Source organism: Sparus aurata, chromosome 1 (genome assembly GCF_900880675.1).
Source record: "Sparus aurata chromosome 1, fSpaAur1.1, whole genome shotgun sequence".
NCBI classification, from domain to species: domain Eukaryota; kingdom Metazoa; phylum Chordata; class Actinopteri; order Spariformes; family Sparidae; genus Sparus; species Sparus aurata.
The window spans coordinates 18,828,415-18,845,108 of record NC_044187.1 but is presented as its reverse complement, the minus strand read 5'-3'; the positions used below and the strand labels follow the sequence as shown (position 1 = coordinate 18,845,108).

At 40.5% G+C, this 16,694-nt stretch overlaps 1 protein-coding gene across 3 annotated transcripts in view; it reads right to left on the bottom strand.

Moving 5' to 3' along the window:
- Positions 1-16,694, bottom strand: part of dlc1 (DLC1 Rho GTPase activating protein) — a 96,696-nt gene that overhangs the window by 66,985 nt on the left and 13,017 nt on the right. For all 3 annotated transcript variants that reach the window (XM_030442929.1, XM_030442851.1, XM_030442763.1), the window contains 2 exons: positions 12,653-12,787; positions 12,071-12,184 (listed from right to left, as the gene is read on the bottom strand). In XM_030442929.1, coding sequence (XP_030298789.1) covers positions 12,071-12,184; positions 12,653-12,787 — 249 coding nt within the window. The remainder of the gene's footprint in view (positions 1-12,070; positions 12,185-12,652; positions 12,788-16,694) is intronic.

The window sequence follows — 16,694 nt, the reverse complement described above, 5'->3', positions numbered from 1 at the left end:
AATATTTTGTTTTTTTAGCAGTGGAGCCGAATGTCAAGCTGTATGCACATGCTTTCTGTGTGAGCTGGTCAAAGATATTAAGCAAGCCACTGGCATGTGGCTCTTGCACAACAAATCCACAGTCCCCCATGCATCTCTCAACCCCACAGCCACCTTCTCATCCCCAGCCCCCCTCCTGCACTGCAGCTGCAGTATGTGTGTGAGTGTGTGTGTGTGACCACCCATGGTCTTTGCTGGCCATGGATTAGGGGGCTCAGGCTAACCCAAACCTTTTTCTCCACCACTTAACGCAAATGGCCAAATTAGTGCAGATGGCTTATGGTCAGGTAAGCTGGCGGCTCCAGCACTAGACGTATAAGGTAACTGTGTGACAGAGGGGAGAGAAACATGTGTGTGTGTGTGTGTGTGTGTGTGCACGTCTGTCCAGTGCCTTTGGAGATGTTATCTGGATCTCATTTCTGTTTTTTGACTGGCATGAAAGTGCTCTTTCTGCCCTGCACTTATACAAGAATTTATTTTCCATGCTCGGTCGACCCCTGAGTGCACGTGTGCAGGGAAACGTGGGAAACAATTTCATTTTAGCCTTCTCCTCGAGGAAAATTATCCCCCCACCCCCCACCCCCCACCCCCAACCCCCAACCCTCATACTCTCTCCCCCGCGTCCCCTTTCAACATTTCAATAGTTTCCATATGTCACACTTGAAGTGTGTCAACAGGAAGTGATGCGATGACTTGGTGTAATGATGCGTTGGAACATTTCCTGCAGAAGATGTATATTAGTGTCCAGATGTTGGATTTGCAGCTATTTGAAAAGAAAATAACTCTCAAACAAGATGTGGTGACACTTCAAAATGTCTCAGTAACATGCATTGACATCCTGCATGACGGTAAAAGCCCGGTTGAAATATATAGCATGAATGGTTGCACTTTCAGTCTTCAGTAAGTAGATTAATGATTTTACCATACCCACTGTGCACTCGCACACATTGACTGCCAACTGAGGCCTTGTTCTCTCACTTAACCTTGAGCCATATGATATGTTCTGTTTGGGGTAATGTTGACTAAAAGAGAGTGAGAAAAGTGGATATGCACACACAGACAGACAGACATACACACATTTGCCTTTGTTTACAAGAGTAAGCCAAAGTAACAGGCTTCTGGTTTCAGGCAGTGTCTGGTGGGATTTAGTGCTGGGCCCCTGGAGCATAAGCTGTGAAATGTGAACTTGGAATCCTTCACCGGACGAGACAATTACTCTTAACTTCCTTCTAAAGGGCAAACTGGTCATCACCGAATTTCACATCTGAGATCATTCATACCGGTGTTCATAAATGTAAACTATTCATCTGTACAACATTTAACTTCAGGCGCAAGACCATAAATCTTTTGCCCCAGACAAAGTCCTCAATAAGACTCCATGGTTCTTATTATGCACTAAATACAATTTTGGCTACATCTATAGTATATAAAATGAACTACTTAACATTTCCATTAGAAAAAAAAAACAAACTTCAAATTTAAAATGAAATCAAAATCTTCTGCAGTCAAACAACAACAGTTGCAATGTTGTATAGTAAAATATGCCGATATTACACTACATAATAGAGCCAGACCAATATACTGACTGGCTTATATTAGCCTATCAATCAGTGTATATGTTGTCTGATACGCGATGATATATAATTATTTTTTTTATAGAACATAGTGCAGATAAAGATTTCCTGCTACAATTGTATTGCAAACAGTAAAATATCCTGCCTCCATCGTCACATCTGTTTGATAAACATATTTGGGGATCACTTAAAAAAAAATTGCGATTAGAAAGATTACTGGTCAATTTATCACCATTGGAACATCAGTATCTGACGGTCCTGCTATATAAACTATATCACTAATTGATGGGAAATAAAACAATGATAGTTTACTTTTTAATGGCATTAGAGACAACATAAGCAACATAATTTATCCTCATTAACTTTTTGCAACAAGTCACAGCAGACTGGTTTACTGTGGCAAACTAGGAAATATAGTTAAAAGCATACTGCATTTTTTTAAAAATAATTTATCTTATTATTTTTTTTAAATAATAAGATAAATTATTATTTTTTAAAAAGTCCCATTTAATGCAAGGCAGCTTAAAGGTAAAAAAGAAACAAACAACTAAAGCATATATACAAGGCAGAGAATATACAATGCCAGTATCACCCTTTTCCCTTTTGTTTTGGTTCTCTATACACAGAACATTTTATTTCCACAATGATAAGAACAAATTTACCAAGAAAAACTGAATGATGGCTAACCCATCAATCCATCATCCATTATAGATTATTCTGACAAAAACAGACTTTTCTTTAATATGTTACAGAGCAGCCGAAAATGCAACATATAAATTTGAAAAATGGATGGCAAAAACACATGGGGCTGTTCTACTCACATTACACCACTGTTGTCTTATTACACTTAAATGTGTAATAATGAGAGTAAATGTGTCACCTGTTCCTGTTCACCACCAAGTTGAATTTGTGGCTTATGGACCAGATTTAATAGGGATAAGCCTTATGATCCCAACTGCACCAACAATGCTAGCCTGTGGATTAGTTACTGACATTTTTAGGAAAGAGTGGAGAGTCGGTTAACAACACAGACGGATTAGACTGTCCCCTTTAGAAGACTGTGGTGGCCTTATAGCAGTCCTGTGGCAGACACATAGCTTACTGACTTACCAGAGGCACCTATGGGAGAGACACTGCTGGGTCATAGTTTTTAAACATTTACTCAAGAATGCACTGTCTACTCTGCATTTTGCTGGACAACAGAGCAATGACGGCACACAATTTCTAGACTGCACAGTTTCCCATGTACAATGACATATTCATGGAATTCATCATTGCCACTTTTAAAATGCTCCAAGTTGTGCTGAGTCGCACCAAAGATGGACCTTCTCCAGAGTTGGGTCAGAGATCCCCGATCACCTCCAAGCAGGTTGCAGTGATGTCAGAGAGGTTTCATCATCTTTCAAGGAAAAAAATTGTTTTCTAATTCTGTTTTGTCATCCCATCTCTGGTTTCCAAGCAATAAGCAGTAGATGCAAGTCAAAACCATAACTCCCTACAAATTCATAACTATATGTAGCTGGCTACCAACAACAACCAACAGTGAAACGTCATCTATGATCATCTATATATCATGACAAGAGCGTCATCAGACAGACCTTGAGGTGGGAAGCCCTTTTGTAACGTAAATTCCTACCATGCTGGGCTGATGGCAAGGTCAAGCCAACATATGTGAATGTCAAGAGGGGTTTGGCTCTAAATAAAAAACAAAACCTCTTTAATGAGTGGGTCCTGCACTGTCCTTAAGCTTTAAAGCTGAGAGCAGAGATGATGAATTGAGTGAGGCACTCAGCTAAATATTGGCTGAGGTAATGTAACTTCAAGGCAAACAGAACAAAAACACACAGTCAAAACAAAAATGTGTCCCAATTAGAGTTTTAACCACACTCCTGATTAAGTGTTGCCAACATTGCACCTGGTTGTACAATGAATTCCTGTATGCATGTTTCAGCATCTATGAATGTGTGTGTATGTGCATCTAAGAGTGCATTCAGATTGTTTGTTCCTTCAGTGATTTATGGCAGTTCATTATCAATGGGCTGCAGGGGTGTTTCCAGATGCCTGCATTTTCCAGTCATCCTTAAGATTTACTGTCAACAAGTACCATCATCCTGAAACTATTCCCTGCTCTTTTACTGTCTCCTTTGCGTAATAGAATGTGCGTTTCGCTTCACTGACTCAGTGCGTGCCTTCAACACTACCAACTAGTACTTGTAAGCAACAAATACACTGTAGTGATGTTTTCGGGTTAGATGAAAAACTATGATTCACTGGAGTTTTAAAGGAAAGTGCCAGAAACCATTAGGAGCTTTTTTAATCATATTGGTGATTAAGTTGATGAGATTTAGACGTTATGCCACAGTATGTTCTCATTAGAGGGAGAAAGCTGCCATTGAGTATAGGAGTGTAAACACATAGATTTATGTTTTGTTTGACTTTCACAAAGATGCTTAAACAGAAAACTCATTCTGTGTCACAATTAAGCATATCAAAGGTCAAATCAGTATGATAAAATGTTTAACAGAGTCATGCTGGTACATAAGGAGAATTTCAATAAATCTAATGACACCGTGTTTTGCTCTGCTTTGTTTTGGATTTAGTTTTCTGACATTACTCTGCCAACTATAAAAACATGAGGACTATACTTATTCAGTATACCTTTCTCCCCCTGTTCTTGGAGTGCTTTATGCAACAGCTATAGCCTTGAATCGACAGGAAAAACAAGATTTCCTTGCGGGGGTTGAGGAGAAGTTCATTTTCCACATCCTGTTCCAAACACAGGCCTTTTCTTTTTCCCTCTTTTTTTTAAAACCACAGCAGGTCTGTGTTTGTCTCCTTGTTACAGCTGTGCTCAGCAGAGGACTGACCTTGGGGACAATGACACCACACAAAGCAGCTAGCTGGACCATGACCAGAGCCACTACTGGCATCCCTTGTCAGACTGAATCCTTGTTGGTTTGATAGACTGCTGACTCATAATGACCTACTACAGTCTTTAAAGTCCGTGTAAACCAAAATCAGCCATTTTCTTCTAAACACATTAAACGGGTCATAAATGTGTTTACTTAAAACATGTAAAAGCCATTCGGCCATGTAGAATTTAATTTTGGAGCTAGGCTCACAAACAGTTTTTCAACATTTCTGTGTTCAGGATTTAATGGGCGGGTCAGAAATCATGCAAATCATGGCCGCGTTAGGTAACGCGGCCATATGATTTGCATAACTCCCCGCCCTGCTGCGGAAGTGGTATAAATATGTTCAGCGCATCGGCTTCAGCGGTTCTCCCACTCACTCTCCAGTTTCGGATTGCATTGCTTACAATAGTTTGCAGCTAGCTAACCAGCCAACCAGTCAGCTAACCAGCCATGTCTCCTCCACATCGCTCTGCATCTTTCTTTCCTCTCCGTCCTGCTGACGGCGGGTCCCACCGGCATGATGTGGCCGCCGCGCCGCAGCATGCCCTCCGTCCCGCTGACGGTGGGTCCCACCGGCATGATGTGGCCGCGCCGCAGCCGGCCCTCCGTCCCGCTAACGGCGGGTCCCACCGGCATGATGTGGCCGCGCCGCAGCCGGCCCTCCTTCCCGCTAACGGCGGGTCCCACCGGCGGTATGTGGAGGTAGTATCAGGGCCGCATTATTGGTGAGCCGTCCCAGTGTGAACGGATAATCCGGAGGCGCGGAGCGAGGGCGTGTCGGTCTGACAGTCTAACTGCACAGGTCCTTCACTCAACTAAATACAGAGAAATGTCCCACAAAGCAACGTTACATGACCGAACAAAAGTAACGTAGTAACTATAACTGTCTTTAGCAACTTATATGAGGAAAACAAATCCCACAGCTGTATGTGGAGAAGCGTCTGTCCTCCTGTCCGTCCCCTCCCTGTCCTCCCGACTCTTCCTCATATTTCTGCTCACAAAACAGCGTCTGTCATGCTTGTCACAAGAGTGTTTAACTCACCGAGTGTTTGACGAAAATAAATCACCGCGACCGCCAGCCCTCCTGACCGAGACTTAAGGAAACTGTCTCCCGGAAAACAGCCTCCGTCCCCGCGAGTGACAGAGTCAGACAGCGTCCTGTTTACTGATGGTGATTATGTATAATTATGTAATTTAGCGCGAAAAACTTCACTCCGTCACTTTCCAGGATGTGGATCTCAATCAATACACGTTATAACAGCATCTATATGATTATAAACTGTCCGCGGGTTTAGATAGACAAGGGGAACACCTGGGGAACACCTGGGGAGACACCGACGTCATTAACATGACGTGTAGCCCCCGCCGCATGGGCGTGGTTCCAGCACCTCTAACTGACACGCCCCCAGCGTTTCACAGCAGAAAGAAGTGCTTGTTTTTCCATGATTTAGAGACCTAATTTTATATACTTAACAATTTTTTTAATCTTTCAAATTTGGCTCAGTGGTCAATGATACATGTTTCTTTGGTGTGACAAACTCATAACACAATTTTTTTGCCGCTTTACACAGACTTTAAGTCAAATATGTGGGGTGGGATGTAGGCAAACATAATTATGCCTGCTGCCAACACTGGTGACTATTGATCAAGGAAGGGAACAAGAGTGAGTGGGAGCAGATGTAGTGAAAGTACCTAAATATTGAGTCTTTTATCAGAGTTGGAGATTCAGAAGGTGTGGTTTGGATAAAGGATGTTTGGGGACGGTGAGGCTGCCAAACCGGAACACGGAGGAAGGACAGAGCAGAGATCTGCTAGTGACCTTAGCACGCAAACCACAGCACTTCTATTGTCCACCAGAACACAGACAGATAAAGAGCCATGTACATACATAACCTTCTGACAGGCAATAAAGTCTTTCCGTCATTCTGAATAAAAATATCTCTCAATCAATCATCACCCTCTAAAAATCCCTTGGATCCAGACATGAAAACACATTATTACTACTACCACCACCTCCACCTCTTTCAGATAGTGGAAAAAACCCCCAAAGGAGATGACAGAAGTTGTGTTTGAAACGCTGTTGCCATGGGACAGAATACAGATCCAAACAAAGGGTCAAAGGTTGCCCCATTCACTAATGTTTACCAAAGATGGAGAGGATGAGCGTTGGTACAGGGCAGCGCCTTACCTGTCACCATATGCGTGACATGTAAAACACTCCTGTGCTATTTAACAGACAGCTACAGTCTGTGTCTTGATCAGAAGCTGAGGTCTTTAGGGGATTCTGAGTATGACTTAGTGGTGGGAACGCTTCTCACTGAGGGTGACTGATATGTTGTTTCCGACTGTAACATTCAGAGGAAGGTGGTCAGGGGTCAGCAGCCTTCACCCGCCTGTGTGGCTTGGCACATCTTCCGCAGCCACAGAGCTCTAAATATAGAGTCACATAACAAATGGCTCTTACACCACACATAACTTAAGTTTGTCACTACAGATTACACTTACAAAGACAAATTAATGACAGTTAATACTGCTATGACAAGTAATTATACAAATTCTTAAAAAAATAAAAAATCACTAAAGCTGTCGCTCAAGATTGGAAATAATTATACCAGAGAGGATATATAATTAGGATAATAAGGATATATAATTAAAGCTGAAACATTTATTTAACTGATCTACCCACTATTTTGACAATGAATTAATCATTTGTCATTTTGCTTGCAAAAATCATACATTGGTTTCAGTAGTAAAAGTGTGATTAGTTTTCTCTTTAGGAGCTTTAGAAAACAAACATTTTTCTCACAGTTGATTAAGAACATAATCAGAAGATGTAACAACACTTAAAACAATCATTGGTTGCAGACCTCAATATAATATACATCCAAATCAAAACCAAATAAAAAAACCACCTGTTGCAACACAACAATGCAAGCCAAACAACACTGCAAGACACCTGCTACACTAAGCAAGTAATAGAACTTGCCAACAAAAACACTGTGGGCAAAGAATAGCAGTTCCACCATGAGAAAAAAACACCTGCTGTGGCCCAACATCCGCTAGATGTTAGCCCCACAGTTGATGCAAGAATAACAGCCACCTGCTTGAGGCTAACAATAGCCACCAGTTAAGCTAGCAAGGAGCCAGGAATCTATTCACTTGAACCCAATGTCTTATGCACAATTTTGAGTGAATGACACTGTACATGCCATGTGAATATCCACTCATCACTACTGTTCGCAGCCACATACGATAAAACTTCACATTTATCGCTGTTACATAAAAGACAGAACAGCACAAGAATGTTCTTGATACAATCACAAGTGTTACACTGAGTGCCAGGAGGTGTCAAGAGGACAGCAAAAACACAAACACTAGTTACCTCATCCATAATCCAACATAAGATGGAAGGAATGCAAAAGTACAATCATAGTTTACAAAGCCTTTACAAATATCACTATCAAATCTAACAGCCACTCCTTTGCAATCATTTACGTGATATGAGATGAGACGGTCACATTTCTTTGCCCCTGACCCGCTACAGTGACACATTGCTGAGATGTATATTCATTTTGATGCCCCAAGTTCACCGAATACGGCTATATCAAGCTCAGTGGCGGCTGGTGACTGAAAAAATTGGGGAGGACAGGAGGAAAACCAGTCCACGGTGTCATGTTATTTTATACAAGTCAACCAATTAACCCTACTTTCTTATATTCAATGAAAATTAAGCAATAAAACAATGATTTACAAGACTTCTTTAAAAAAACATTTCATTAAAAAGCTAATATACGAGACAAAAAAACAAAAACAAAAAAACTATCTCCTTTGGGATTCAAACCCCAGTCACCTGAATAGCAGGTTACTGTGCTACCCCCTGTGCTATCTTGGCACTCAATACATGATCTTAACGACAGTGACTTCATGCTGCTCTGTATTGTGTGCGCTGTAACTGTGTTGCTGTCCCGGTCGTGCCACTAACTTTATGTCCTCCAGCAGGACGAACGAAAGAAACGAAACTTCTCTCTGATTTCTCCTAACAGTTTTTTTTCTTTCAGAAATGTGCTTATATTTCCTTGAAACCGATTCCAATATCGCTGAAAACTCCATATTTCTTGTCCGAGCATGGCTGGCAGTGAAAGCTGTAAAATACATAGTAGTGTTTTTTGTTTACGGTTGTATAAATGTGAGAATGAAATTTGGGAACTGTTATTGGACCAACCTGCTGTCAATCTTGTATTCTGGTTGCTGATTGGTAAGGGAGGACGTCCTCCCTCATCCCTCCCACGGAGGACAGAAGCCCTCCGTCCTCCGCTAGCCCCCACCTTCCTGCTCCCTGCTCCTCTCACAGACTGCTCCGTCTCCTCCGTCTGCAGCTGTCGCTGTTGAACCGTTTTAAGTGGATTTTCTTCCAAAGAAGAAACTTTTTTTAATGATATAATATATATATAATATTTTATAAATGATACTGAGATTTGGTAATGATTTATTTCAACCAGTTACTCTTTCCTAAAAAAAAAATGTATCTTCCTCTTGCCTCTCAAAAATAGAGGAGGACCAACCTCCTCTGCCTCTATGGACGAGCCTCCTCTGATCAAGCTACATCAGCCGGCAAAAGCTGTATTCCTCGTTTTTCACTTGTAAAACCCAGAGCATCATTTATTTTCTTACCTGAAACTGAAAGTCATGACAATGATTTCAGTCCCCCAAAGTATTCACATTCATTCAAAGCAGTTTGAACAGTTGGTTTGGCTTGGTGGCTGTAGCTCAGCAGGTAGAGCAGGTTGGCTAGTGATCGAAAGGTCGCTGGTTCAAATCCCAGCTCTGGGCTTAGCTCTGGGCTGAGCTAAGCTGCATGCTGAAGTGTCCTTGAGCAAGATACTGAACCCTAAATTGCTCCTGATGTGTGGTTGACACCTTGCATGTACCCTGCCCTCTGGGATTGGCTCCAGCAAAAACCCCCGCGACCCCATAAACGGAATAAAGCAGTTACATCCAATGGATGGATGGTGGATGGATGGTTTGGCTTGGCATCACCATATCAACAACAAGTTATAGCTGCACATTCCAATCTGTCCAAGTTTTTGTTAATTTGAAACAAAATCAAAATTACCGGAAAAGGGTAAGGTCCAATCCCAAAGCGCAGGATTTTTTCAAGTAAAAAATAAGACAAACTGCATTGATTAGTTTGTCTGACAGAGTTTCAGATCTGAACCTGATAAACCTTTCTGCATGGAGATATTTATCTTGGTACTTAATCTATCAGTATCATGGTTGTGTCGAAATAGGTCTACAAACTAATACTTTTATCTTGACTGCTTGGACCTCTTCTCATAAATCGCAGCTGTGTGTACAGTAGCAATCTTTGCTTTGATGTAACCTTTAAAAGGAGATTGCACTCACTATTGGCTTACTAAAAAGATATATGTTGTTTGTTGTCTTCTGCTGTCAATTTGCAAATACCTTTTTTGTCACAAATGATGTCAAGACATGTTTAGGCCAGTGTATGCACATGCTATTGAAAATGATATGCAGCATGGAGGCAGTGATTTATTATCTGGCATTTTTATTATTTTAATAGTGTTTGTTGTGTATACATCATCCTGGATTCTGATTTTGTTGCATGCAAAGTATGAGGTTGGTTTTCAGTGTGTGATTTGGTTATTTGGATGTGTCTACTCACTGTGTATGTGGTGAACATATTCAGTCTTTGTCAACATAATTAAACTTGATTAAAATTTTTGAGACATTTGGTATCATTTGATACTGTATTTGTACACAGTTCTGGTAATTCCTGTGTACAGTATTTATTTGCAATCAAATAAAAGGGAAATAAAAGGTTAGACATTCAAGCTTGTCTAAACTTTTACAGTAAACAGTGACTATATACTGTCTTCCCTGTTATTATAAACCGAGTAGAATTATTAAACAATAACAAATGACAGTAATTATTCTGTACGTCCTGCCTTGTGTGATTATGTAGTCATCCTGTAAAACACGACTCTGACGTCTGCTTGAATTAAAGCTTTAACCTCAACCCTGCTTCTTCCTCACATCTGCCTTGTGTTTACATCATTTAAAGGATTTGTATTGTCTGCCTAAAAAGATTAAGGGGGCGTCACAACACTTTGAGTCTGAAAAGACTCAATAGTCCCCTACTACTATTAACCGCTGAGAATCCCCTTCATGAAGTCATCATCTCTTTGGCCTCAATCAATCACCCCACAGGGCCTCCACTGTAAAAAGCCTCCTATTAGGCGCAGTGAAAGCACTGTTTACCCAAGCTTAGTGAGTTACCTTGGGTTACTGCAGGAATGGAGGTTGTGGAAACAGTTGGCCACAGACATAATAAATCAGCCATCATAGAGTATGTTGCTATGTGTCACTTAAATCAACCATCACACGTGAGTGAAATAAAGCAAAGAGAGTTGTGACGTGCAACAAGACAAAGCAATATCAATGAGGAATTGTGAGAGATAATTCAGAAATGTGAGGCAAGGCAACTCTGATGTTTCCACAGGTTGCACTGTTTTGTTCTGGCTAGATAAGAGGACTGTTTTGCAAAAGAAACATCCTGTTCTGGATTTAGGGTTATCCCATTATACATCTCTACATCATGAGATAAATGGTCTCAAAGCAGTTAAAAAAAAAATCAAGTTTTGTATATCCGTTCAAACCTTGCTTGAGTGCCCATTCCGTTGGCAACAGGCCTTGTTCACTTTGACCTCGTTCTGAAGGCAATAGCAAAGCAAGGCTGACAAAGTCATTAAGTGAGCAAGCAAGGGGTTTGAAAGACGCAGGTCTCACTTGAAGCGTGTCTCCCCCTTCACTCCCCCCTGCCCTGGCTTTTCACCCCCGCCCCTTCTTTCTGACCCCTTTGTTGGGGAGAAGCGGTCTAGATCTTTGGAACCAGCTAATTATAGAGTTTTAACGTCTGCCTGGCTAAGTCCTAAGTGCTGGGGGACATTCCTACAATTGGGAGATTCACTATAATAAAGAGTGTCTGTGTGTGTGTGTGTGTGTGTGTGTGTGTGTGTGTGTGTGTGTGTGTGTGTGTGCCCTGTGCTGTTTTTATATAAACTATTGCAGAACTACGTCCCAATAGAAGTTTGTTTAATTGGAGACATAAAATCTGTTTAACAGTAGCTCTATGTTGGACTGAAAGAACAATGCAAATCATTTGAAATGTTTAGTCATGAACACACAAGAGAAACCAGAAACCTATAAAACAGCCACAGCTATGCACATTTAAAAAACTGTAAATATTGTCAGAATAACATTCATACCTCATAGTAGTGACACCTGAACCTGCCAATTTCAGTTTACAGCAAAGGAAAGGAAGCCAAAAAAGGAAGTAAAGAATGATGATGAGGCACGATAGTAGACAATAATGCAAGTGTGGGGGTTGATCTAAATGGTCTCCAAGCAAACATGCTGCTGATATTTTTGTATGAAACATGGTTTATTTCCAGATTTGTCACCTCATGACCTGCTGATTATGGTTTTGATGTATACTGGTATGATGCAGAGCACCTGACTTACCCCACTCTTAGGTTTTGCTCCAAGGACTGGTGTAGGTCCTGAGGTGGAGGCAGCAGGAGCGTGTGGATGTGGAGGGTTTTGTGATGCATCTGGCACAGATCCTAAATCCAACTCCTGCAGAGGTAAAGGACAGAGGTGGCAATGTAGACGTGCTGGGCAATATAATAATAATAATGCAATTTTTTCAAGCTGTATTGCAAAATGCAATAGATTGTATAGCTCACAATATTGAAATCTCCTTCTGGGACTGGACGACAAAATAAAATAAAAATGAAAAATAATCATTATCAATGAGGATATAATGATTATCTAAGTGGTTAAAGGCAAGTTTTAGAACATGTAGAACAGTCTGTTAAGTTCAGAAACGTATATAACTTTAGTTTTTAATGCAGCCTTTTAAACCAGGAAAAGACAAGACTTATGACATATCTCATATTGGCCACTAGGAGTCAGATACTATTGAAGCAAGTACAGAAATACATTAAAGAAAGATTTAATTAAGGTCATCCATTTATAGCAGCTTCAAATAAACTGTTGTAGAAACTGCTACCAAATCCAGCGAGCTAACATGCACGTGAGTACCACGAGTTGTCGGCGGTGGAGGGTTGGGGTGCTGTCCATTGAGGAGGTGGCACTAAGGGCATTCTCAATCTCCTGGTCCAGCTGGTCCAGTTTCATTAGCAGCAACACCATTGAGTCCAGACGAGCATGCTCACGCTGAATAAAGAGACAATCAGAGAAAAAATCTGATCAGTCAGACAAACTCTTTTAGCATGTTATTAATGACCACCCATTGGAAACTGGGCCCCACCTGTCCGAGAGGCCTTAAGCGAGAAACTAAACCCTAAATTGCTTTCGGTGGACGCGCCAGCGCTATGTGTGGCAACTCTGTCCCCAACAGTGTATGAGTGGTTGAATGAGGAGCAAGTTGTGAAATACTTTGTATGTTAAGTGCCATTTAATGCATTTCATTTACCATTAGCCTCCCTCCTCAGTTATACAAGTAAAATATGCTCAACATATGTCAGGTACTTAATCTGAACAAAGAACATTTATACTTTATCCATTTATGTCTCTGGGTTACTTGTGACTCACACAGTTATCTTTTCACTTATAAAGCAATTAATTAGTAATTCAGATCATACTGTCGATATTTGCATTCATCCAGTTTAGACTACATTTTGTTGAAAAACATCAGAGATGGCTGTTTTACTCTACTATCTTTCTCACATACACATTTTATAAAAGTTGAATACCTATTCTTCCTGTTATCTCTATCATGTAATCAACAACAAAGAAGAGAATTGGAAAGTCATACATTTTATAGATTCATCAGCTTGTGGCCTGCTTGCTTATCAGTTTGGCAGAAGAGTATTACATTTCTTGCAATTCACAAATTGAATTAGAAAGCACTAGAATAAATGAATCTCAACTTCACCCATATACTATAGTTGATACCTAGTGATCTATCTATCTATCTATCTATCTATCTATCTATCTATCTATCTATCTATCTATCTATCTATCTATCACTCACTTCACGGGTATTTTAATATTTTTTTTAAACAATATTATCATAAATATTTGTATTTATTCATGTATTTGAATAAATGTCAAATTAATTAATGTCAAACTCATTTTATGTTTCACGTCCAGTTGAGTTTGGCTCTTGGCTCTTTACGCCATGAGGACCGAGGAGCTTTTTCTGTAAACTATGCACATATTTGTTTTCATCCTCCTCAATTCTTTTTCCTCTTCCTTTTCCACCGCTGCTGATAACTCTTATCCTGAAACTTTCACCCTCTGATCTTCGACATCCTTCTCCTTTCTGCACTTAAAATACTCCTGCCAGTTTCCTCTGCTTTTTCCACACACCCTGTGTATTGTTTATGAATCATGTATCATCTCTTGTCTTTCTTTAATAACATGACTTTAAGATTATTTTCCCTTTAGGCCTTTAATCTGCAGACTTTAATTAGCCAGTCTAATGCTGTGATAACAAGTCTCACACTGACCTCAGGTGGCGTGTCTCCAGTAAGACAGGCTAAATCCGCTCTCATACTCCACCTACCACTCTGTTCTCGGTTGCTATCCCTCAATCCTGTTTGTTAGATCAGTATATATGCCATTTGTCTGAAGTTCAAAAACTTGTAAAATCCCTCTCTGGAGTTCTTAAAACTGTTTATGTTTTCATTTCTCTCTGCCTCTGTGTTTTATGCTGGCTCCGGGTGTGGCTCTCCGTCTGAGCTCCTCTGCCGAGAAGTACCCCAAGAAATTACATCACACGGCGGGCTCATTAGTCCCAAACAAACCTTGCTACAATCTCTGCTAACAGACCCCGTTAAACACTTTATGAGGGTGAGCTCATGGGACACACAGTCACTGTGATTGTATGTTTGTGCAAAAGTATAGAGGCATTTAAGATGTTAATTGTGAGCCTGTTTTTTAATGTCATGTGTCCGTTCTTAGGTGTGATGCATCAGAAAGAAATTTGTTGGATAATGTAGGACTAAGGAAGTGCTTTAAACTAATCATAAACATATCCTTTGCAGTGGTTAATGTGGCCCAATCTTGTTTTAGTTAGGTTTAGAATGGGTGTGTTTTGATGACAAGATTCTTATGAGATGCTGAGTTGTGACTAATGCTAATGTGTATGGGGTCGACAGGCGTATATGGGTCCTCGATAGAATCTACATCAAGATAAACAAGCTACAGCTGCAACACTGCGCCTGGCTCCCATCCCTAATAATGTCTTATGACTTGCGCTTAGATTTATTTTCCAGTTAGTGACCTATTAGCCTGTCATAATCAGTTCCTATTAGGTTTGCTGTGGGAGCAAATAGACATCGAGGACTATGTGTCTCTTGAAAATGTCCCATATTGATGCATTCATTGGCATTCCTAGCTCGTGCTCGCACATCGCTACGTTCCCTCTCCTTGGCAAAGTATCACAATGAAACATTGTGTCGTGGTAAAACAATGACATCTTTACGAGCCCTCGCTGAATGAACAAAAGCATCTGGCTCGAGATGGCAATAACAACCACAAAACGGCAGAGTAAAAAACAAGTGCAATGCAATGTCAGGCGCCTCAGCGAGGCAAAGTTTTTTAAGGGGCATTCTGGTGGTTTGGGTGTTCTCAGAAGGTTTCTTTTCTCTCATTCCCATCTTTTGAGGTTTCTTTTACATTCCTCTCGACTTCCTGTTTTTTGAGATGGGAGACAGTTCCCACACTGTTTGAACTCTTAGACCCCTCCTTTCTCCTTTCCTTGCTCTCTTTTTCAAACCTCCTCTTTCACCCGGTGGTCTTTAGCCCATTTCTCAGACCTGTCCATTAAACTGTCTCCTTCTCTGCTGAGCTAAACATAGTGTTCAGACAATTATGCATCAAACCACTGCACACGCATACTGTTTACTTTAGGGATCTCATTCATACAGATACCAAAAGAAAATAATTTGTTTTAAAAGAGAGGCAGATAATGAAACAGAGAGAGCTCCGAGACAATGATGTTGCCAAGTCGTCTGCTGTCAGATAAACGACAGTTGAGCCAGTTTTGCCCTGAGGTCAGAGTAAAGCCTTGTTGCTAAAACAAATAAACACGGAAACAAAACTCAGTATCAGGTTAATCTGAAGTCATTATGCAAACCAGATGGGTTCATTTCACAAACTGAATCTCCAACAACAACATGTTTCACTGGGGACATAATCACGAGTTAATACAATATCTTGTCAGAGATATTTCCAGTTGCTTTTGTCCACTAAGATAATAACATCAGTTCAGTAATTATATTCATTTAAAGCCTCGTCTCTCTTTTCTTTATGCTAATACAGTAAGTTACCTCCCATGTGTATGATAAAGTTAATTTTTGTTGCCTAATTTCCTTCCCTTTAGCACAATTTCTTTGTAAACTGACTTCATACAGAATGTAAATACACCCCATGGTGAAAGCCCTGTGGTGCAGTCAAAGAGAAGGCCAGCCATCACCATATGGTGGATGGATTGCCTTTGGCGCCTTCCACTTTAATGGCTCAACTCCTCTTTTCAAGTTCCAGGGGCCAGTTTTTTAGGATATTTAATCCAAAGGTTTAAAGTCATCCTAAAATTGATTCTAGAGCCAGTGGTAATAAAGGCAGCACTGGTTTTCCATGTCCCTACACTGGACTATGATTTCTCGTTTTTTGCAGCAGATGGGCTGACGTTAATATTGGTCATGACTAAGAGGGCCTCAAAGGGCCTTTCTAGGCAAACACGGAATTTATGTTGAAATAATGCAGGGGTAATACATGAAAATCTGCAGGATTACACAACTCAGAAACTTTTCAGGAACACAGAGAACCAGAGTGTCATCATATGATACATCAAGCATACAGACACGTTAAACACTTGGCCTTTTTTTTTTTTTTTTTTTTGTCAAAGCATATTGTGGTGGTCTGTATTAGATACACCTAGCTAAAAATAGAACAGTACTACAATAAAGTCGACCTCCATGATGGCTATAAAGTTAAGTTTTTGGACTGCATTATATAGAGATGTATGATATTATTTAGCCTACACTCATTGATATACATGGAGTGGACAACATGATAAAATCCCTGTCAGTACAATGCAACTCAATTCAACAGA